General features: G+C 37.3%; 2 protein-coding genes across 4 annotated transcripts in view; one reads left to right on the top strand and one right to left on the bottom strand.

The window, feature by feature from the left end:
- The window catches only part of RFC1 (replication factor C subunit 1), a 73,081-nt gene that overhangs the window by 14,771 nt on the left and 34,439 nt on the right, over positions 1–23,871 (top strand). For all 3 annotated transcript variants that reach the window (XM_069593864.1, XM_069593863.1, XM_069593865.1), the window contains 2 exons: positions 4,918–4,993; positions 6,677–6,799. In XM_069593864.1, coding sequence (XP_069449965.1) covers positions 4,918–4,993; positions 6,677–6,799 — 199 coding nt within the window. The remainder of the gene's footprint in view (positions 1–4,917; positions 4,994–6,676; positions 6,800–23,871) is intronic.
- Positions 17,376–23,871, bottom strand: part of WDR19 (WD repeat domain 19) — a 124,934-nt gene continuing 118,438 nt past the window's right edge. Inside the window, exon 37 of the mRNA XM_069593861.1 lies at positions 17,376–17,530. The gene's annotated coding sequence lies outside the window, so the exon portion shown is untranslated. The remainder of the gene's footprint in view (positions 17,531–23,871) is intronic.

The following is a 23,871-nucleotide window of genomic DNA, read 5'->3' as shown; positions in this document are numbered from 1 at the left end:
TAACCATATATTGGCCACTTCTGGTGTTTTCCTTTCTTATCAAAGATCTGAATTTCCATCTACTATAATTTTCTTTAATTAATATATTTATTTATTTAATTATGTAAATGCACCCAGTCTTAGTTCCAGCACACAGGATCCTTTCGATCTTTGTTGGCAGCATGCAGAATCTTTAGTTGCGGCATACAAATTCTTAGTTACTGCATGTAAAACCTAGTTCTCTGAGCAAGGGTTGAACCCAGACCCCCTGCATTGGGAGCGTGGAGTCTTAGCCACTGGACCACCTGGGAAGTCCCTTATACCATTTTCTGTAAATCTGAAGAATTTTCTTAAGCATTTCTTGTAGAATAGGCCTGTTGGCAGTGAATTCTATAAGTTTTTGTTCATCTAAAAATGTCTTTATTCTGTCTCCATTCTCGATGTTTTTGCTGGATGTAGAGTTTTGGGCTGATGGTTTTTGTTTCAGCTCTGTAAAGGTGTTCCATTCCTGTTTTTTTGGTCTCCATTTTTTTTCTGGTGAGATGTTAGCAGTCATTTATATTGTTTTCTCTTGTATGTGTGTATTATTTTCTCATGCTGCTTTAAAAGACTTTATCTTTGAGTTTCAGCCTTGTCCATGGTGTACTTGGGTGTAGTTTTCTTTTTTTTACTACTGTTTAGGGTTTCTGAGCTTCTGAGTCTGTGAATTTATATATTTTTTTGAATTTGGTAATTTTTTACCATTATTTCTTCAAATATATTTCTGCTTTACTCTCTCCTCTTCTTATAGGAGAAGAGTCCTTATATATATACACACACACATACACGCATATGCCCACACACACATATATGTATATATATTAGAATTATGGAATTGCACTACAGATAATTGAGGCTTGTTGTTTAGTCCCTCAGTCGTGTCTGACTCCGTGATCCCATGGACTGTAGCATGCCAGGCTTCCCTGTCCTTCACTCCCATAGTTTGCACAAACTCATGTCCATTGAGTCAGTGATGCCATCTAACCATCTCATCCTCTGTCATCCCATTCTCCTCCCACCTTCAGTCTTTCCCAGCATCAGGGTCTTTTCAGATGAGTTAGTTCTTCACATTAGGTAGCCAAAGTATTGGAGTTTCAGCTTCAATATCAGTCCTTCCAATGAATACCCAGGACTGATCTCCTTTAGGATGGACAGGTTGGATCTCAGTGCAGTCCAAGGGACTCTCAAGAGCCTTTCTAACACCACAGTTCAAAAGCATCTATTCTTCAGTGCTCAGCTTTCTTTATAGTTCAACTCTCACACCCATACATGACCACTGGAAAAACCATAGCCTTGACTAGATGAACCTTTGTTGACAAAGTAATGTCTCTGCTTTTTAATATGCTGTCTACGTTGGTCATAACTTTCTTTCCAAGGAGTAACCGTCTTTTAATTTCACGGCTGCAGTCACCATCTGCAGTGATTTTGGAGCCCCAGAATATAAAGTATGCCCCTGTTTCCACTGTTTCCCCATCTATTTGCCATGATGTGATGGGACCAGATGCCATGATCTTAGTTTTCTGAATGTTGAGCTTTAAGCCAGCTTTTTCACTCTCCTCTTTCACTTTCATCAAGAGGCTCTTTAGTTCTTCTTCACTTTCTGCCATAAGGGTGGTGTCATCTGCATATCTGAGGTTATTGCTATTTCTCCTGGCAATCTTGATTCCAGCTTGTGCTTTATCCAGCCCAGCATTTCTCATGATGTACTCTGCATATAAGTTAAATAAGCAGGGTGACAATATACAGCCTTGACGTATTCTTTTTCCTATTTGGAACCAGTCTGTTGTTCCATGTCCAGTTCTAACTGTTGCTTCCTGACCTGCATACAGGTTTCTCAAGAGGCAGGTCAGGTGGTCTGGTATGCACCTCTCTTTCAGAGTTTTCCACAGTTTATTGTGATCCGCACAGTCAAAGTCTTTGGCATAGTCAATAAAGCAGAAATAGATGTTTTTCTGGAACTCTCTTGCTTTTTCTATGATCCAGCGGATGTTGGCAATTTGATCTCTGGTTCCTCTGCTTTTTCTAAAACAAGCTTGGACATCTGGAAGTTCACGGTTCACGTATTGCTGAAGCCTGGCTTGGAGAATTTTGAGCATTACTTTACTAGCCTGTGAGATGAGTGCAGTTGTGTGGTATTCTTTGGCATTGGGATGAAAACTGACCTTTTCCAGTCCCATGGCCACTGCTGAGTTTTTCAAATTTGCTGTCATATTGAGTGCAGCACTTTCACAGCATCATCGTTCAGGATTTGAAACAGCTCAACTGGAATTCCATCACCTCCGCTAGCTTTGTTTGAAGTAATGCTTTCTAAGGCCCACTTGACTTCACATTCCAGGATGTCTGGCTCTAGGTGAGTGATCACACCATGGTGATTATCTGGGTTGTGAAGATCTTTTTTGTATAGTTCTTCTGTGTATTCTTGCCACCTCTTCTTAATATCTTTTGTTTCTGTTAGGTCCCTACCATTTCTGTCCTTTATTGAGCCCATCTTTGCATGAAATGTTCCCTTGGTATCTCTAATTTTCATGAAGAGATCTCTTACCTTTCCCATTCTGTTGTTTTCCTCTATTTCTTTGCATTGATCCCTGAGGAAGGCTTTCTTGTCTCTCCTTGCTAGTCTTTGGAACTCTGCATTCAAATGGGTATATCTTTCCTTTTCTCCTTTGCTTTTCACTTCCCTTCTTTTCACAGCTATTTGTAAGGCGTCCTCAGACAGCCATTTTACTTATTTGCATTTCTTTTTCTTGGGGATGGTCTTGACCCTGTCTCCTGTACAATGTCACGAACCTCCGTCCATAGTTCATCAGGCACTCTGTCTGTCAGATCCAGTCCCTTAAATCTATTTCTCACTTCTATTGTATAGTCATAAGGGATTTGACTTAGGTCATACCTGAATGGTCTAGTGGTTTTCTCCACTTTCTTTAATTTCAGTCTGAATTTGGTAATAAGGAGTTCATGATCTGAGCCACAGACAGCTCCCGGTCTTGTTTTTGCTGACTGTATAGAGCTTCTCCATCTTTGGCTGCAAAGAATATAATCAGTTTGATTTCGGTGTTGACCATCTGGTGATGTCCATGTGTAGAGTCTTCTCTTCTGTTGTTGGAAGACGGTGTTTGCTATGACCAGTACGTTCTCCTGGCAGAACTCTTATTAGCCTTTGCCCTGCTTCATTCTGTATTCCAAAGCCAAATTTGCCTGTTACTCCAAGTGTTTCTTGACTTTCTACTTTTGCATTCCAGTCCCCTGTAATGAAAAGGACATCTTTTAATTGACATACATCACCTGTTTGTTTGAGGTATATAGCATGATAGTTTGATTTACACATATTATGAAATGATTATCACTCTGGGTTCAGTTAGCATCCATCATCTTATATACATACAGTGAAAGGAAGAAAAGTTTTTTCCTTGTGTTAAGAACTCTTGGGATCTGCTGTCCTAAATTTTCCTGTGTAGCATACAGCAGTGTTAACTACAGTCGTCATGTTGTACATCACATTCCTAGCGCTTCTTTATCTTAAACTGGAAGTTTTTACCTTTTGACCACCTTCCTCCAGGTCCTCCTTCCCCCCACCCTCTGCCTCTGGTAACCATAGATCTGATCTCTTTTTTTATGAGTTCATGCTTTTTTATTTTTTGCTTTTGATTCTGTGTACAGTGAGATAAACAGTATGTGTCTTTGATTTATTTCACATAGTTAAATGCCTTCGAGGTCCCTCCACGTTGTTAGAAATGGTAGGATACCCTTATTTTTTATGGCTGAGTAATATTCATATATTCACAACTTCTTTATCCATTCATCCATTGACTGACACTTGGGTTGTTTCTGTGTCTTGGCTTTTGTAAGTAATGCTGCTATGAACATGTGGGTGCAGGTAACTTTTCAAGTTAGTGTTTTTCTTCCTTTGAATATATTCTCAGAAGTGGAGTTGCTAGTCATGTGGTAGTTAGTTCTAGTTTTAGTTTTTTGAAAACCCTCCATACTGTTTTTCACAGTGGCTGTTCCAATTTACAGTTCCACCAGCAGTGCACAAGTGTTCCCTCTTATCCACATCCACACCAGCATTTGTGATCTCTTTATCTTTTTGATGATGCGTCTGGCCTAGTCTTTAGGGTTTCTCAGATGGTACTCTAGTGGTAAAGAACCCGTGTGCCAATGCACACAGAGACCTGAGAGATGCGGGTTCGATCTCTGGGTTGGAAAAATCCCCGGAGAATGAAATGGCAACCCACTCCAGTATTCTTGCTTGGAAAATCCACATGGACAGAGGAGTCTGGCCGGCTACAGTCCATAAGGTCGCAAAGAGTCAGACACGACTGAAACGACTTAGCAGCAGCAGTAGGAATAGGCTAAAGAATAGGCCAGTGTGTGCGTGCATGCTACGTCACTTCAGTCGTGTCCAACTCTGTGCGACCCCACAGATGGCAACGCACCAGGCTCCCCCGTCCCTGGGATTCTCCAGGCAAGAACACTGGAGTGGGTTGCCATTTCCTTCTCCAATGCATGAAAGTGAAAAGTGAAAGTGAATTTGCTCAGTTGTGTCCGACTCTGCACAACCCCACAGACGGCAGCCTACCAGGCTCCTCCGTCCATGGGATTTTGCAGGCAGGAGTGCTAGAGTGGGGTGCATTGCCTTCTCCATTCTTTAGCCTAATTAGGGCATTATTGACATTTGGGGTGAGATAATTCATTGTTCTGTGCATTGTAGAACGTTTAATAGCATCCCTTATCTACCCATTATATACCTGTAACACCCCCACCCCAGTATGAAAAGTGAAAATGTTTCCTGTAGGGGCAGGGTTTCTCTGGTTGTGAACTATTGAGCTCAAGTCTAACAAGGAAAAAATAGGTAAGTTATATAGGCTTCCTTGTATTCTAACTATACTGTGATGTTTATAGGTAAATAATTCTTGTACAGAAGATGAAATCAAGCCGAAGCAGTCAAACAAGAAAAAGAGGATCATCTATGATTCGGGTAATATTTCTTTTCAGGAGTTTTCAAGTTTAAAAATTTTCATTTTGTATCTGTTAGAGCTGATGTTCTGTATAATGTTAATAGGTGCTGTGAGAAGAGGGCTCTGTGTTCAAGAAAAGTTGAAAACAACTTTTATTATACTACAGGATTTATCAGAGCTGAAATATGTTAATAAAGTTTTGTTCTGTAGAGATGTGGTATATATGGCGTGTCTGAAACTTACTTTGAATATGCTAAAGTATTTGTATTAATTTCTCTTTCAGCTGAGGTTCTTGGAAACTGAATTTGAAAAAGAGTGCCATAAAATGTTGCTTTACAAAGCTCTAAAACTTCATTTTTGTCCTTTTGATTTGGTCCTTTTTTATTGCAGTTAAAAAGGAAAAATGGTAAAAGTTTTAGATTTTGATTTTTTTGGAGAAGATCTATCCAGTATGAATTCTTAAAATTAAGAATGTAACCTAAGGAAGCATTTATAGATTATCAGGATTTTGACAGTGATAGCAAAGGTTCTAAAAGTACCTGAATGTTTATTGTGAGTCTTTTACTGCCGTATATAATAAAGAATTTGAAATAAGTACATATCCCTATTCCCCAGAAGTTTCCATCTTTTGGGACAGTGGAAATATAACTGATACATTTTTAGAACTGTATGAGACAGGATTTATAAAAGCATGGTGAGAGGAAGAGGAAGGACACTGAAATTTCTGAAACTCCTGTTTTGTACCAGACATATACTAGGTATTTGTACTTTGTCTTGATTTGTATTTAAGTGCTCTGGGTGATTAGACTGTGGTAGACAGAATAATGGCCCCTAAAGATGCCCACGCCATGGTTACTAGAACCTTGTGACTATGTTCGGTTGTAAGGCAAAAGAGGTGACATTAAATTTATAGGTGACCTTAATGTAGGGAGATTATCTGGATGGGCCCAGTGTAGTCACAAAGAAGAGGAAGGCAGAAGAAGAGGTTTAGAAATTGACTGTGGAAGGAGGTCAGAAAACTGGAGAGATGGCAGTGTGAAAAGGACTTGGCCTAATGCTGCAGTCTTTGAAGATGGAGGAAGGGAGGGGGCTATGAGCTAAGGAATGCTGGCAGTCACTAGAAACTGGAAAAGGCAAGGAAATGGATTCTTCTGTATAGTATCCAGAAAGGATCACAGCAGTCCTGATGCTTGATTTTAGTCCAGAGACCCAAGTTGGATTTCTGACCTCCAGAACTGGAAATAATGCATTTGTGTTGTTTTAAGTGAGTAAGTTTGTGTTGACTTATTACCGCAGCAGTAGAAAGGCTTAACCACTGGGTAGTGATAATCTATCAGAATTTAAAAAAGAGATTTGTTTGGAAAAGAATCTTGAGGAATTGATTAATAATAATCACTTTAAAGTAATCCCTGGTAGTCTAGTGGTTAGGACTTGGTGCTTTCACTGCTGTGGGCTCAGTTTCGATCCTTGGTTGAGCTAAGATCCCACAGCCTGCGTTTCATGGCAAAAAAAAATAAAAGCAAACTATATGGGGGTAGGGTGGGAGGGAGGTCCAAGAAGATGTATGAATATGGCTGATTCACTTGTGTTAGCAGAAACTAACACAGTGTTATAAAGCAATGATATATTCCAATAAAAGAAATAAAAGCACACTATATTAATACTATTTCTTTTCAAAGTTTTTATTTTCCTCTTGTATTCAGATTCAGAATCAGAGGAAACAGTACAGGTAAAAAATGCCAAAAAGCGACCAGAAAAATTGCCACTGTCTTCTAAACCTGCTAAAATCCAACAGCAGGATCCTGTCACCTACATTTCAGAAACAGGTAAGGGCACTAAATGTGCTTGTTTTCGAGAGAAGTGCACTGTGTATTGTGTTCTTGAGCTTCTCTTGGTAGCTAAATGTATCTCCTTCACTTTCAACTGAACTTCAGTTGCCTTTTTCTCTGTGTAGAATTGTCCTTACCAGGGGAAGGCTGTAATTATCTTTGGCATTTCCTGTGAGTTGAGGGCCAATAACAGGATAGTTGTTTCTTGGAATTTTTTTTTTTAAGTGCTCTATATCAAACCATACATGTTGATACTTTGTCTTGAACCATATATTAAACTATTATTGGTGTTTTATTTTACCTTTTTAAGTCATAACAATCTGAAGTATATAATGACTATGCAAATTTGTGCCTTCTAATCTATAATCTTGTGACTTGAATTCCTTATATTCTCTGGTGACCCTAAAGATTTAATAGTGGCTTTAAAAATATGCTTGTTTTTGTGTTTATATTTATTTGATCTATTTTGAGTGGTCCAAAAATAAGACATTTATAAATGTACACTAATTTTAAGATGTCATAGTATAAATAATGTCATAGTATATAAATAATTGCAGTATTCTTTTATAGTGAAAGGCCCTGAATTACATTGTCATCTTAGGGAAAAAAAAAACTTAGGGTGGATTTGTTATAAAGTCATTTTGATCTGAGCATTGTTAACTCCTAGAGGAGACTGTCTTCAAATTCACGGAGCCTATTGAATCAGTTTCTAATAAAAATGCTTGGGGGCCATGAGAGCATCTGGTATACCTCATTGGTTTGTTCATCTTGAAGAAAACCTCTGACAGCATTATTTTTAGCACTCAGTTACTTGTGTTGCTGGTGAAGTGAATACACCTGGTTTGAAGAGATAGGGTAAAAACCGCATAATTGTTTTGGGACAGCATGTTGCAACTTGCATTCACGAGGCTTTTACTGATTGTCTTTTCCATCCTGATTGCTAGGTGCTGGGGATATAAAGGTAGGAGTATAGACTCCTAAGTACTGTAGGAATTGCCTGAGGCTGCAGTATGCACTAGTTAGAGAGAGAGCTTAATGGAGAGGGTAGGATTTGGTCTAATCCTTGAAGGATGAGCAGGTGATGGAGGGACAGAATATGTCTGGTGTTTAATCTCTCAGTTGTGTCTGACTTTTGCTACCCAATGGACTGTAGCCTGTCATGCTCCTCTGCCCAAGAGATTTCCCAGATAAGAATACTGGAGTGGATTGCCATTCTCTTCTCGAGGGGACTCTTCCTGACCCAGGGGTCAAACCCACGTCTCCTGCATTGGCAGGCAGATTTTTTACCACTGAGCCACCAGGGAAGCCCATCTGGTTAATAGGATGGGATTATTTAAGATACAGCATCCAGCACGAGGCTTGATATGTTCGTAGGACCCCAAAGAGACTGCTTGCCTACATGATGAGAAATAATGAGTGGTATATGAGGCCAATTTAGGGAAGACTTTGAAAACTAGATGGAAGAATTTAGTTTAACATACAGGGAAAATGGAAAACTAATAACTGAGGAGGCTGAGACTCTTAGAGTAATCTATGAGTGAAGTAATAAGTATTTTAAAGAGGTAGCAATAGTAAGGGACTGATCTATAAACATTTGAGACGTGAGTTATAGATTAGGTTTTTGGATTACCTGTGGTTCAGCCATGCTGTCTATGATTTACTATTAGGATAATTGGAAAGTTGATGTTATTATCCTGCTTATGTTTAATTTTTTTTTATTTTCTAGCATCAGCTTTATTGAGATAGAATTCACATACCCTACAATTCACCTTTCATGTTTTAGTGTTACTGGAATTTTATTATTTATTACATGTTTGAGCTGGTACTTGAGAGCATGAAGGTACCCATGGTAGATAAATTGGTCAGTAAGTAGGGAATGAAACAGGAAAGAAGTCGTTGTGTTATAGAAAGAAGCTGAAAGAAGCCCTGCCTGGGGGGATACATCCTTGGTTCCTATCTAACTCTAAAGGGCTAAAGGTCAGTGACTCTGCCTCCCTTTCTGTAAAGCAGAAACTCTTAATTGAATAGGACAGTTGGGACAACTTAACAGGGTGATGCACATGAGAGGGCCAGACCCAGTGCCTGAAACATAAATAGCCTGCTGTCAAAAGGGAAAACTAAAAACAAAAGAAGCCCACAGATGAGATTTGCAGGCTCTCTGAAATATTTGCATATTTAATAAAGTTGTTCAAATACCAAAGGGAAAATCTAAGTGGCATGAGCATATTTCTATAACATTTTTTGTAAGCTGAGATGTTTCTTCATTATGACTTGTGGCAGGTTGACTTTTGAACCTGGTTCGTTGCTAAATATCTGCTCAGGCAAATGCAGTCTTCCATTAAAGGGCCCCCTCTTAACATCTAGCCACGTTTGTCAAGTTTTAAATATGTGGGAGAGATACTAACACCAGTTAAGGTGATAGGTTTATTATGTAACTGAAGGTGGTGTGATCAGGCTTTCCAGTGACACTCTGAAAACGTCAAAGTTGGCAGACAGTAATGGCCTTCAACCAGGGATCAAGGCTATCCTTATCTTGTGATTTTTAGAGGTCAGACAGTTTAAGCTCTGGTCACAGATTTTTTTAACATGGGACTGTTTACTTCAGACCAGGTATTTTTGAATGTTATTTTCTAAGGAGATAACTGACATCTGAAAATTTTATGACCATTAGACAGTATTTATGTCATTCTGCCAAGGGTATGTGCGTGTGAAAGTGAACGTTGTCTCCTGGTTTTATCAAAGAATCTTGGGGTACAACGTATCCATTTAATACGATGCTATTATATAGTTTTCTGCTTTTTCTTAGAATTGAGATATAGGAAAGAAGCTAACTTTTTTTGCCTATTTTATCTTTTCATATTTTTTTATACCTTCGAATGATAGGTGAATAGGAGAAAGATAAGCCCTTTTCCTTCCCTTCATAAAAGAGAATGAGACTGTTAAAAAGAAGTCTGCAATAAAAATTAGCATAATGAGATCAGAAATAAATGAGTTTGTAAAACAGAAAAGTGCAGCTTGAAATAAATTTGAAATTTCTTGACCACAAAATAATCTTTTTATTCATTTTTAAAGCTAAATCTATAATTATGAATAAATAAATTATAAATATAAACATTTATCATAAGTTTAAATAAAATATGTGTGGTAATAGTTTACAAATAAAAATTCTGACCTAAAATTGTTTTTATTTTATTCTTTTTGGAGTTTGGAGCTTCTTGTGGAGAATTATATTATTCAGTTTTAATAACCTATTAATTCCTAAAGAAATGATTTTGCTTTACTATTCCATATTTTATCTTTTATAAATCAACTTTTTTTTTTTTTTTCCTGACAGTATAGCATGTATAGTGATTAAGAGCATGAGCTCTTGAGTTAAACCTCCTACTGCCTGGGTTAAACCTTCATTTACCTTCCCTATGTCCTAGTTTCCTTGTTTGTAAAATGAGGGTATTACTAGTGCCAGCATCAGGGGCTTTTGTGCTTGATCAAATGAGATAATGCTTGACAAGCACTCAAAGTAGGGTCTGGTACATATGAAATGGTTAGTAAGTATTAACTGTTATTCTTATATTTTGACTTGATTGTTTACCTACATCTGCCTTTAAAGATTATGCTAAAGACCTTTGCTTTTGCTTAGGTATTTAGGGCTTCTTTTGATTATATAACTATGCTTTAGAAATTTAGAAATTGTATTTGACCCACTTATGTTATAGATGCTCTCTGACCAGTGTAGGATCATGTGTCTATGGAGCACTTGAAATGTGATTAGTCCAAATGGAAAAGGTGGTATGTGTGAAGTATAGATTTCAAAGACTTAAAAAAAAGATAAATTATCTTATTAATAATTTTTTAGCATCAGTTACATGTTGAAATCATCTGAATATTTTTGGATAGATGAAATATATTGTTAAAGTTAATTTCATCTGTTCCTTTCTACTTTTTATTCTTTCTACTTTTTAAAATGTGGATCACATTTTATTTCGGTTGCATAGTGCTTTATAATCAATGAGAAATATATTTAGGAAATAACAGTACTTTAGAAAATAACCTACTTAACCTACTTCAGGTGCTTTTGTTTGTACTATCATATGAGTCTTTAGGCTATATTATTATACACATCTTTAGGCTTATCATTTAGCTCCATGACATACTTTTCATCATCACTTTGACTAAACTTATCTTCTATTACTTACTGATTTCTAAGGTACTTAAACTACATTAGTTTCCCAGATTACAGGAAAGGGAAAAAATTCTTTATACTATACGTATCTTCATAGCAACTGTTGACTGTAGTGGGATGTTTTTGAAGGTTGGTAAAAATCCAAAGTACTGGGTAAATATATTTACTTTTAGCTGTTTAATGAAGTGAGAGACCTTGAGTTTTGTTTGGTAAAAGATGACCTTTTATTATGCAATTTCATCAGGAGCTCTGGGTGTTTGCTTGAAAATAGTGAGGGTTTTCCATGTCTTGAGAATTGTTTATGACTGGTAATTAAAAAAAAATAAATTTTTAAATTGAAGTGTAGTTGATTTGCAATGTTGTGTTAGTTATAGGTGTACTGCAAAGTGAATCAGTTATGCATATGCATATATCTACTCTTTTCTAGATTCTTCTCCCATATAGGTTATTACAGAGTATTGAGTAGAGTTCCTTGTGCTATACGATAGGCCCTTATTTGTTATTTATTTTATATATAGTAGTATGTATATGTCAATGCCAATCTTCCAGTTTATCCCCCCTTCCTCCTCTAGTAACCGTAAGTTTGTTTTCTCTGTCTGTGACTCTTCCTGTTTTGTAAATAAGTTCATTTCTTTTCTTTTTTAGGTTCCACATATACGCAATATCATGATATTTGTTTTTCTCTGTCTGACATACTTCATTCAGTATGACAGTTGCTAGGTCTACCCGTGTTGCTACAAGTGGCATTATTTCATTCTTTTTCATGACCGAGTAATACTCCATTGTATATATGCACCACACATTCTTTATCTGCTCCTCCGTTGGTGGACATTTAGGTTGCTTCCATGTCTTGGCTTTTGCATAGTACTACAGTGAATATTGGGGTGCATGTCCCTTTTGGAATTAAGATTTTCTCAGGTATATGCCCAGGAGTGGGACTGCTGAATCATATAGTAGTTCTATACTTAGTTTTTTGTATCAGTTTACATTCCTAGCAACAGTGTGGAAGACGTCCCTTTTCTTTACACTCTCTCCAGCATTTATTGTTTGTAGACTTTCTGTTAACGGTCATTCTGACCTGTGTGAGGTGATATCTTGTTATATTGTAGGTTTGATTTGTATTTCTCTAATAACTAGTGATGTTGAACATGTTTTCATATAATTTTTAGCCATTTGTATGTCTTTTTTGGAAAAATGTCTATTTAGATCTGCCCATTTTTTGATTGGGTTTGGGTTTTTTGTTTTTTAATTGAGCTGCATGAACTGTTTGTATATTTTGGAGATTTAATCCTTTGTTGGTTTGTTTGCAAATATTTTCTCCCATTCTGTGGGTTTTTATGACTGGTAATTTTTAGTGAGCGCATAATTTCAGAGGCAAGTGCTCTTACAGCTGTAATTATTTGGGGAACATTAAGTGGGAAAAAATTGGGAATGTGGTGTTCTCCAGATTTACCAGGCAGTATCCATGACTTGGGGAAATAGCAGTAGAAAATATTACTGGAGATGTATGTGCTAATTTTTAATGACCTATAACTTTGTATACCGGATAAATGGAAATAGATTTTATATAGGATAGAGACCTTCTCTTAGACTTTTCAGGGAAACCCAGCATGATTGAGACAGAATTTCTTTGAAGTGAGAGGAAACTTAAGAATTATATTTCTTTCATTATACTTGTTCAAAAACTAATATTGATTTGTGCACCAAGACTATAAAAGAAACTAGGTTTAGGTTTTAGAGGATGAGTATTTACATTAATATTATTTAAAATTATCTAAGTAACACATTCTCACTGAAAAAGAATTAATTCAAATATAAAACATTCCATTCCTTCATCCATCCCTTTGCCTGACATAGCTATATAAATTTAAACTATATAATATGAAAGAAAGAAAGTGAAGTCACTCAGTTGTGTCTGACTCTTACGACCCTATGAACTATAGCCCCCCATGTTTCTCAGTCTGTGGGATTTTTCAGGCAAGAATACGGGAGTGGGTTGCCATTTCCTTCTTGAGGGGATCTTTCCCACCCAGGAATTGAACTCAGGTCTCCCACATTGCAGGCAGACTCTTGACCATCTGAGCACCAGGGGACAGATAAAAAAATATATATATATATAAAATATATATGTACGTATATACCCACGTGTATATGTATTTGAGAGCAGCATCTTGTAACATTTCTGTAGCTTGGTTGTTCATAGTTTAATGTCTCCCTCCCTTCCTCCTTTCTTATTGCCTTTTCTCTCCTCCTTCCCTCCCCACCTGCCCCAGCCTCTCTTTCTTTCAATACAGAAAGATCTGTATCTCATTCTTTTAAACTTCTGCATTTAATTTAATAGTATGCATTTACTTTTTCTCATCCTCTTATTTTGGATATTGGATTATTATATGAATATCCTTGTTTATGCTTCGTTGTGAGAGAACATATCTAACTATCAACAAGTGGGCAGTTCACAATGAAGAATATGATCACTTAAGAGAGAGTAGTGGGACTTCCTTGGTGGTCCAGGGGCTAAAACTCTGTGCTACTAATGCGGGAGGCCTGGGTTCGACCCCTGGTCTGGAACTAGATCCACATGCTCAGACCTAGTGCAGCCAAATAAATAAAATTTTTTTAAAAATAGCTTTTCTTAAGATTTAGTGGTATTCATTTCTAAGGATGTAGTTCATCCACCTATAGTATGAAGGATAGAATGGGGCTTCTACTCTTTGATTCTTAGGTCCAGAAAAGGAACTTTACATTTATTTTCATTAAATTTTTTTCGGAAGCTCTTGACATTTTTATCTTGATTCCAGGCTTTTGTATTCTGATTCTATCATCTATTTTTAAAATTTTAAGTTTGAATACTTTCATTGAACAATATTAAATTCTTTGGACTCCTCTGGTGGTCCAGTGGCTAAGACTCCATACTCACAATGCAGGGGGCTGGGGTTTGATTCCTGATCTGTGAACTAGATCCCACATGCTACAGCTAAGAGTTCACATGCTGCACCTAAAGATCCCATATATCCTAAGACCTGGTGCAGCCAAGTAAATATTTTAAAAATGTTAAATTCTCACTAATTTATTTATTTAACAAATGTGATGGTTCACCATATATGCCCAGCCGTGTACTGGACAATCTATAAAACAGGTAAGAGAATAAAGTTCTGTCCTATTTTCAAGGGGTTATAAACTATCAGGTTATCTCTTTTAAATACTATAGATTATAATATAAGGAAACAATTAACAGTGATAGAAATACCTTCCAAGGATATTTGGGCATGAGAGAAATCGCTTTTATTTTGGAGGTTCAGGAAGCATTCCCTGGGAGAGAGATTCAATTTGTAAACTTTCATAGATTTACTTAAACTAGATTACTGCCACCTAGTATTGTGTTATACCTTGTATTTTCTTAATTACAGCATCATCTGTGTAGGAATCTCTTACTCTACTTGAAACCCCTGTGTCCACAGTGAGAGGCAGGGGGAGTCCGATCATAATAATGTTAACATATGTTTTGTCTCGTATGGTATTGTAAATTTTTTTCAAAGCAGTGTTTTACAGACTTCATGAACAGAATAACATTATATGGCTTGTGTTTTCTATCTGTCTCATTGATCTTTAAAACTACCTTATATTCAGGGCTGACTTACCTTAGGAAAACTTACTTTTGAAAGAATCAACTTTCAAACCATTACACAAACCTTCACTGTGGATGAATTCTGTAGTTCTTTGGATGTCCCCATCCACTTTTTTTTTCATATCTTCCAATTTGATGAACCTATCTGTGTACATTTTCGGATCATTAGTAAAATGCAGGAGATACAGGTTCGATCCCTGGCTCAAGAAGATCCCCTGGAGTAGGAAATGGCAACCTTCTCTCATAATCTTACCTGGAGAATCCCATGGATAGAGGAGCCTGGTGGGCTGTAGTCCATGGGCCCAAAAAGCTGGTCATTACTGAGTGACTGAGCGCACGTGTGTACACACACAAAGAAACCTTTTTCAAAATGGACATGATCCATTATCAGCCCCCTGGATACAGATGTTCAGTTTCTTTTGAATAGCTGTTCAATTACTTACGAATTTCAGAAACCACTGTCACTTATCTTGTATTTCTCCATTTTGCCATAAATCAGTACTTCTTCATCAAGGGTGATTTTGCCTCCCAGGGGAACTTTGGCTTATCTCAAGTGCTATTTTTGGTCATCACAACTGGTGGATCCTGTAGCATCCAGTTGGTAGAGGCCAGAGACGTTATTAAACATCCTACAATGCAAAATGTCAATAACGCAGAGGTTAAAAACCCTGCCGTGGCCTATCAGAAGACAGTTTTGGTAGATTCTTTGTTGAAATCCAGACATCCCTGTTTCTAGTATTCTTCTCATCTACTAGTCCTATAACTCAAGGAATAAATGATGGCTTAGGCCAGTGCAGTGTAATGTCAGTGAATTCTCTGCTTCTATTAAATACTTTCTCTAAGGTTTTTAATTGAAATATGGTTGATCTGCAATGCTGTGTTAATTTCTGCTGTACAGCAAAGTAATCCGGTTATACATATATGTACATTCTTTTTCATATTTTTTTCCATCACAGTATATTGATTATAGTTCCCTGTGCTATACAGTAGGACCTTGTTGCTTATCCATTCTGTCTATCATAGTTTGCATCTGCTAACCCCAAACTCCCACTGAAGCCCTCTCCACCTCTGTCCCCTTTGGCAACCAGAAGTTTATTCTCTGTAAGTCTGTTTCTGTTCCGTAGATAAGTTCATTTGTGTCTGTATTTTAGATTCCACATGTAGGTTGTATCGTACAGTATTTGCCTTTTTCTTTCTGACTTCACTTAGTATGCTACTCTGTAGTTGCGGCCATTTGGCTGCAGATGGCATTATTTTATTTTTTAAGGCTGAGTAGTATTCCATTGTATATATGTACCACATTGCCTTTATCCATTCATCTGTCAGTGGGGGTTTAGGTTGTTTCCATGTCTTGGCTATTGTGCATAGTGCTGCTTTGAGCATTGGGTAGGGATGGGGGTGTGGACATATCTTTTTGAATTATAATTTTGTCTGGATATATGCCCAGGAGTGAGATTGCTGGGTCATGTGGTAGTTCTGGCTTTTTAGTTTTTTGAGTAACCTCAATACTATTTTCCATATTGGCTGCACCAGCTCACATTCCTACCACAGTGTACAAGCGTCCCCTTTTCTCCACCCGCTCTCCAGTATTTGTTACTCGTGGACTTTTTAATGATGGCCATTCTGACTCGTGTGAGGTGGTACCTCATTGTAGTTTTGATTTGCATTTTTGTAATAATTCACAGTGTTGAGCACCTTTTCATGTGCCTGTTGTTTTAGTTGCCAAGTTGTGTCCAACTCTTTTGTGACCCCATGGACTATAGAGCCTGCCAGGCTCCTCTGTCCATGGGATTTCCCAGGCAAGAGTACTAGAGTCAGCTGCCATTTGCTTCTCCAGGGGATCTTCCCAGTTCAGGTATTGGACCTGCGTCTCCTGCATTCACAGGTGGATTCTTTACCACTGAGCCACCAGGAAAGCCTGCATGTGCCTGTTTGCCATCTGTAAATACTCTCGTTTTGAACTATTCTTGATATTGATGCACAGAATTGTCACAAAACCTTTCTGGTTCTATTGTAGTTGGGAATTTGCCTTTCTCGTTTTGAAATTAGGACTCTACTCTTTAATCTTTAGAGACTTCTTCCATTTTATATCATGATTCACAGGTTGCTGATACCCTTTAGCAATTTTTATTCACAGATTTATTTTGACTAAAGCGTCATTATAAGAGCTAGATGCTTTTTAAAAAATATAAATTTATTTATTTTAATTGGAGGCTAATTACTTTACAATATTGTATAGATGCTTTCTTAAAATATTTTTTGCCTACTTTGCCCTTCATTCCTCTTTCAATATTTGACCTAAAAAAATTTGGTGGCATATGGAGAGGGAGAATTTAAAAGGATATATGAATAGTGAAGCACTAGCGTATCTGGAATGATTATTTGTGTGAAGCATCTCTGAAAATGAACAGACTGTTGTTTGTTATCGTGACGTGTATTTTGTTGTCAGGCACTTGTGAAACTGAGAGAGACACAGGATTATATTCCAAAATGCTAAGTAGGATTATGTTATGAAAATGTCAGTAAGTACTAATAAAACAATATACAGGTGATTTATGCTTAGTTGTTACACTGAAACCACAGTCATTCCGTTCTCTCATGTGCAGGGATTTGGAATGTGAATGGAAGTGGGGAATTGCGTTGCTGAACCACTCCCTTAACACTTCTGGTCAGTCAGGTTTCCTTCTGTAACTGGTTTCATGCCTTAGAAGCTCTGGAAAATGCACCTGTGGCCAGTTGTCCAAGCCTTCCCTCCCCTAACTCCAAACCTCCTTTTTCTTTTCCTGAGAGATGCAGTGGAGATGGAGGAAGGAGGCGAGTAAGTAGTAGAGTATTCCACTTTCTTCTCCTGTGTTGTGCTTTCTTAGAAATTGAAACCAGCTGGTATTTTCCATGGACTGTTATTCCTGCTGTGGTGAGGACTCTGTGGTAGATAACATCACAGCACAAGTCAGTGCTTTTATCTCTTGAGGATAAATATCATTGCTTACCTACCTCACTATATACCTCATGGATTATTAAATATTTTTATTCTTAAAATATAATTGACTCCATTTGATTGTAAGAGGATTTGTTAGTAAAGAATCATAATATCTTTAATTTCTTGATTAAAGATGATCAGTCTCAGTTTTATTTCATTATACTGAGAGCTATTTGATTCACCACAGAATATCTGATTCTCACACTCCTTAAGTTTTGCAGAGGTGGTATGTGTAATTTCTCTTCTATCCACTTAATTGACAGATATTTATTGAAGATTTGAAATATGCATGAACCTTTCTCTTTGTCTATAACCAGAGTTACAGTTGGGATTTTTGACTCATGGAGGTATTAAAAAAGAACTTAATAGAAAAAAAGCTCTAAAGACTCAGATTCCCTTTTTAGCTTTTGACTTGTTGCAAAATAAATTATTTTAAATCTCTGTAACCAGATTCTCTAGCATGGTCTCCATTAATTTGGTTTCTATGTGTTTCACACTGAAGGAAAAAAAATCAGAATCCCAAACTCTGAGCAGTAGGAACATCAGAATTAGATTTTTTTAGAGAGCTGCACATTATTTTCTTGCTCTTTCATTTGTTACCCTTTTAAATAAATGAATGTATCTGACTCAGAGTGGGAAAGCAATCTTCTTTTCTACGCAGTTCCTCTGCTGTGTGTTGGATAATGCTAGTTTATGTGGTGACTGTTGCCATGTTTGAGGTTATGCTGTATATAAATAAAAATAAATGGTGTTTTTAAAAGGAGTCAAATATCCTGGGGGGAGATTCTGAGTGTTCAATTGCCAAATTTTCAAGTAGGTCACAGAAATTTGACTTAGATTTATCTATCACTACTTTATTATAAGTTTCTGGGAAGAAGAGAACACAATTTTGCCTTTGGCTTCTGACAAGGCAGAACAAATTTAGGTTCATTAGAAAACAAGAATAAATGTTAAAAAAGGAAAACAAGCATAACTTTATTTGGCATGTTTCATCCCTATACACTGTGTAGAATTGTAAAATACTTACTTTACGTGAGGTTGGTTATAACACCACCTGTTAAATGATGGTCTTTGTCAAGCAGCTAGTTGCATTGTTCTAATCCCTAGCCTTTTTTGCCTTCTGGAACTTCATAATATTTTGGTACAGCTTTTGAAATATCTAGGAGGAGTCTGGTGGGCCGCTGTCCATGGGGTTGCACAGAGTTGGACACGACTGAAGCCACTTAGCATGCATGCATGCATTGGAGAAGGAAATGGCAACCCACTCCAGTATTCTTGCCTGGAGAATCCTAGGGATGGGGGTGCCTGGTGGGCTGCCGTCTATGGGGTCGCCCAGAGTTGGACACGACTGAAGCGACTTAGCAGCAGCAGCAGCAGTGCCAAAAGAGTTTTAGGGGGTTTCCTAGGTGGCATTAGTGGTAAAGAGTCCACCTGGCAATGCAGGAGATGGAAGAGGTGCAAGTTCAATCCCTGGATCGGGAAGATGCCGTGGAATAGGAAATGGCGCTCCACTTCAGTATTCTTGCCTGGACAATCCCATGGACGGAGGAGCCTGGTGGGCTACAGTCCATGGGGTCGCAAAGAGCTGGGCAAGACTGAGCACGTGAGCACAAAGGGACCTTAAGCTGGCTAGTTCAGAAGTCATCAGGTAGAGAGAGCAGGACTGCTGCTTTGTTCAGGTTTCCTGGTGTTATCAAGGCAAGGTGACAGCATGCTCTCGGATATGCCTGTGACTTTTTCAGTGTTTACCTTGATGAAATCCTCTCTGAGAAACACAGGGTCATGAATTTGCGTTTGGTGTTAGTTTTCCCCACATAACTATAAAGACTACGGAGAAGTGCACAAATCACAAGGCACTAAATAAGTATTAAACATTAATTTTTTTTTCTTCTTGCATAACTGTATTTCACTAGAATTGCTCCTGCTTTCCAGGTGCCTGAAGAACCATTTTTTTTTGGTGTGGCTAGTAGAGAAAAAGAAACTTTGATACAATTTCTTCTTAGTACAATGGAAACATACTTGATATTTCATGCAGAATATTTATTTTTTTCTTGAGAATTACATTTTTCTTAGTATTTATGAAAATGTTTATAAAATTATGTTTGTGTTTAGGTATAATATATTTTTGGAATCTATAGCTTGAAGATATTTTAAATTTTAAATCCGTGTATTCTAAGCCAAAATTTCAGAGTAGGACTCTTATTACCCTCCACCATTGTAAAGAGATCTCTGGTAGAGAAGGCTGTGAAAAGAAACTATTTTAGGAATGATGTTTAAGGCTAACTTAAAAGAACAAAGTGATACATTTTTGGTTTTCCATGAACCTATTATGTGATCGGGCTTTCCTGGTGGATCAGACGGTAAAAAAAATTTACCTGCTATGCAGGAGACCCAAGTTTGATCCCTAGGTCCGGTAGATCCCCTGGAGAAGGGAATGGTATTTTTACCTGGAGAATTCCATGGACAGAGGAGCCTGGCAGGCAAGCTACAGTCCATGGGGTCCCAGAGATTCAGAGACAACTGAGCAACTAACACTTTCACTTTCATTATATGATTAGATCACAATTTATATAGCCCTTCCAGTTTTAAATACTTTTGTTGCTTACATTTTTATGTTGTCAATAGTGTGATGAATATATTTGTATATAAATATTTATCAGCACCACTGATTATCTCTAAGAATTACTATGCTAAATGTTATGAACTTCTTTGCCAAACTGCTTTCTAGAAAAGTTGCGCTAGTTTACACTTTCATAGTTAGTGTTTATATTAGTACATACTTATCACATTCTCACCAGTACTGAGTATGGAAGCTACAAAATCTATGTGACCATCCACAGATTCTTAGAATTATAGACAGGAAATCTGAAGAGTTTGTCTGGTCCAACATTTTGTGGAGGAGGATAGTGCATCTCAGATAATTAAAATAAGTTGAAGTCAGGTTAGAATTTTGGTTTTCTGGATTTCTGATTCAGTATTGTTTTTACCAGAGAATACTGCTTTATTACTTATTGAATGTTTATTATAGCATGATGAATTGCTATACTGAGCAGTTTGATTTTTAAAAATCTAATCTTCCTACTAACTCAAATGGTGAGTTGTTTGAAACTGTTTTACCATTTATAGGGAAGAGGAGCTAAAGAAGAGAATGAGAGCAGTCTTCAAATGCTGAATGTGAGAAAAGGAAAATAGGTAGAATTCACAGGGAAATATTTTGGCTTAATATAAGGAAGATCTTTCCTAAAGAGTACAGTAGTGCTATTCACTAAAGAAAGAGGAGGCTGCGTTGAGTTTCACTGTTCTATTTTGGAAGTATTTAAGCCCAGTCTGTGTTTGCCAGGAATGTGGAAAACACATTCAATACATGTGGAGTCCATGTATTGAATAAGAAAACTAGTTGACTAAAGGTAATGGATTCTAAAGAATGTGGTAGAGAACCTGGCATGAAGTTAAATGCCCAATAATGATAGCTAGTATAAATTTTTATTCCATCATATATTAGATAGAAAGATACCATGTAGTCCTTGAAGCCAGTGACAGAATAAGCAGAGATGTTAATAAGTAATGAAAGAAGTAGCAAAGAAAAATGGAGGGAGAAGCTAAAGCCAAACCTTTCTGTCTCAGAAAGCCAAAGGGACAGAGAGTTTCTAGGAGATAGTCGATTTGTTGTAAATATCAGATGTAGGTTAAAAAGAAAGACAAATGTAACATAAAGATGAAAAACATACGATGGAAGAAATTCAAACCACCCATAATCCCCTATCGAGACATAAAAGTTGCTAACATTTTATTCTTTTCAGATCTTTGAACATGAATTTAAAAGCATAAATGCATAGATTTAGGTATATCACTAAACACCTTATGTCTCTCTTATCACATAAACATAAGCATATCTTGATGTCAGTAAATATGTATATGCATTGTAATTTTCTATTGGAGCATAGAATCCATTACAGGATTGAACATAATAGTAGATATTCTGGTAATTTGTTTTCCCACTTTATAAACAATGTTCACTTGCCTCTGTCTTTGGTGCCACTTCATAGTTGAGGCTGTCTTTTTTGCCTCAACTGTATTCATCTTTAATTTAGTTACTATTTTTGGCTGCCCTGGGTCTTTGTTGCTGCACGAGCTGTCTCTCTTTGCGGTGAGCACGGGCTCCTCTCTAGTTGCGATGCGTGGGCCGCTTATTGTGGTGGCTTCTCTTGTGGCAGAGCACGGGCTCTAGAGCGTGGGCTCAGAAGCTATAGCACATAGACTTAATTGCTCTTTGGCATGGGGAGTCTTCCCCGGCCAGTGATGAAACCTGTCTGCCTTCCATTGGCAGGTGGATTCTTAACCAGTGGACTAGGGAAGTTCCAGTCCCTTAATTTTTTTTCATCTTTTCTTACCCTCTTGCAGTCTATTCTTTATACTTTTGAATGGATAAATGCCATTTCAAGCATTTTTGTACATACATCTTTGTATGTATGTTTCTGTTTGTTTATTTGTTTTTTGGCTGCAGCATGTGGGATCTTAGTTCCCTAACTGGAAGTGACCCCAAGGCCCCTGCAGTGAAAGCATAGCATCGAAACCACTGGATCCCCAGGGAAGTCAGTTTTGTTTTTACACTAATTAATTAGAGGTGGAATTGCTGGGTCTGACTAATGGGTATGCATAGTTGAGATTTTGATATATATTGCAGGTTTGCCCCCCATAAAGGTTTTTTAAAGTTTGCTATTTTTAAATACCAGAAGATCCTTTTGCATATATGAAGGTCCCATTCCCTATACACTTGCCAACAATCTTTTTAATCTGATAGTCTTAGAAATTCTTGATCTCACTAAATTTTATACTAGCCTGTTAACCTGTGAATATTTATGAGATTGCTAGAGAAAGGGTTAAGCTAGGGATTGCAAATATCGCTAATACCGTTGTTTCCTTTTCTGAGGTAGCAGTGGTTGATCTTGTCTGAATTAATTCCTTAAGGACAGTTGTTATATACAAATGAAGTTCTTGAGTGAAGGGGGAAGAACTATAACAGAAAAACATAGTGGTTGACTTGATCCATTCAGTTCTAAGGTTTTCTGTCATACTGCTTGTACACATGGGTGGATGTAGTGGAAATTAAATATTACTGCCTTTGACATTTTTAAAGTGAGGGAAAAACTAGTAGAGGACTGTCATTTTGTAAATACAGTTTAGTTTATTTTTCTCCATTAAAGGAGTCCTTCCTCCCCAAAAGTACAGTTGTTGAACTTAAACCAAGTAAAAATTATAAAATTTAATAAGCTCTCAGATATGATTGGAAGTCATATATACTAGCTATGCTCTTAATTTCGCACTTATGGCCTAAGGAGATGTATTGGATGTTCACACCTAGGAGCTTCCAGGTTTGTTGTTTTCTTATTTTTATTAAAGCCAGATATCAGCAGTTTTGTTTTAATCTTCTTTTTGGGGCATTTTGTGCAGTTTGTTTTGGCTGGTAAGGTAGAGTAGTTGCTGAACACCGACAGTTTGCCTGTGCTGCACCTTAACTGAGTGTAGGGATTTAAAATTGACAAACAATAAATTATAAAAAAAGTTGGACTTCTATAACAATTCATTTTGTTGTTATCTTAGAAGGAGAGAAGTTTCAGATTATATTCTCTGTGGTTACTAGGACTGCTGTGGGTGATTTGCGTGGCTGTTGTACCTACGTGGAATGGGGTATAATGTCACCTAGACTTTGCAGAACCGTCTGAATACAATGGCAGGGAAAGTGAAGGACTGATTGTCATGTAGGGAGAACAGATACATGAGAGACTGAATTTAGTCTGTTGACTCTTGTCAACACATGGTTAAACTGAAATCTGGTAAGTGTATCAAACCTTGCATGTGCTTAGAAGGATTGATACAAATTTTTAATTTAATCTTGAAGGTAGATTGGCTATAGTTGAAGCTAAGTAAAACAAGTATGTTTTAATTAAAATCGTTGGTTGCAGGTTAAGAAGAAAACCTAGCTTGTTGTGAGCAAAATGGAATTTATTAGGTCATTATTGAGTCTCATTGAATGTAAGAATAAACCTTTAGCACCTTAGTTTAAACATGCGAGTTCAGCAAAATGATTAAGGGTAAGATTGGGTCCACCTTGTTCAAGTGCCCATTCCTTGTCCAGTTTGTGATGGCACAGAATATGTGCGTGTGTACTAAGCTGCTTTAGTTGTGTCTGACTCTTTGTGACCCTATGGATTGTAGCCCACCAGGCTCCTCTGTCCATGGGATTCTCCAGGCAAGAATACTGGAGTGGGTTGCCATGCCTTCCT

Source organism: Ovis canadensis, chromosome 6 (assembly GCF_042477335.2).
Source record: "Ovis canadensis isolate MfBH-ARS-UI-01 breed Bighorn chromosome 6, ARS-UI_OviCan_v2, whole genome shotgun sequence".
NCBI classification, from domain to species: domain Eukaryota; kingdom Metazoa; phylum Chordata; class Mammalia; order Artiodactyla; family Bovidae; genus Ovis; species Ovis canadensis.
This window is presented reverse-complemented; position numbering and strand designations above follow the sequence as displayed.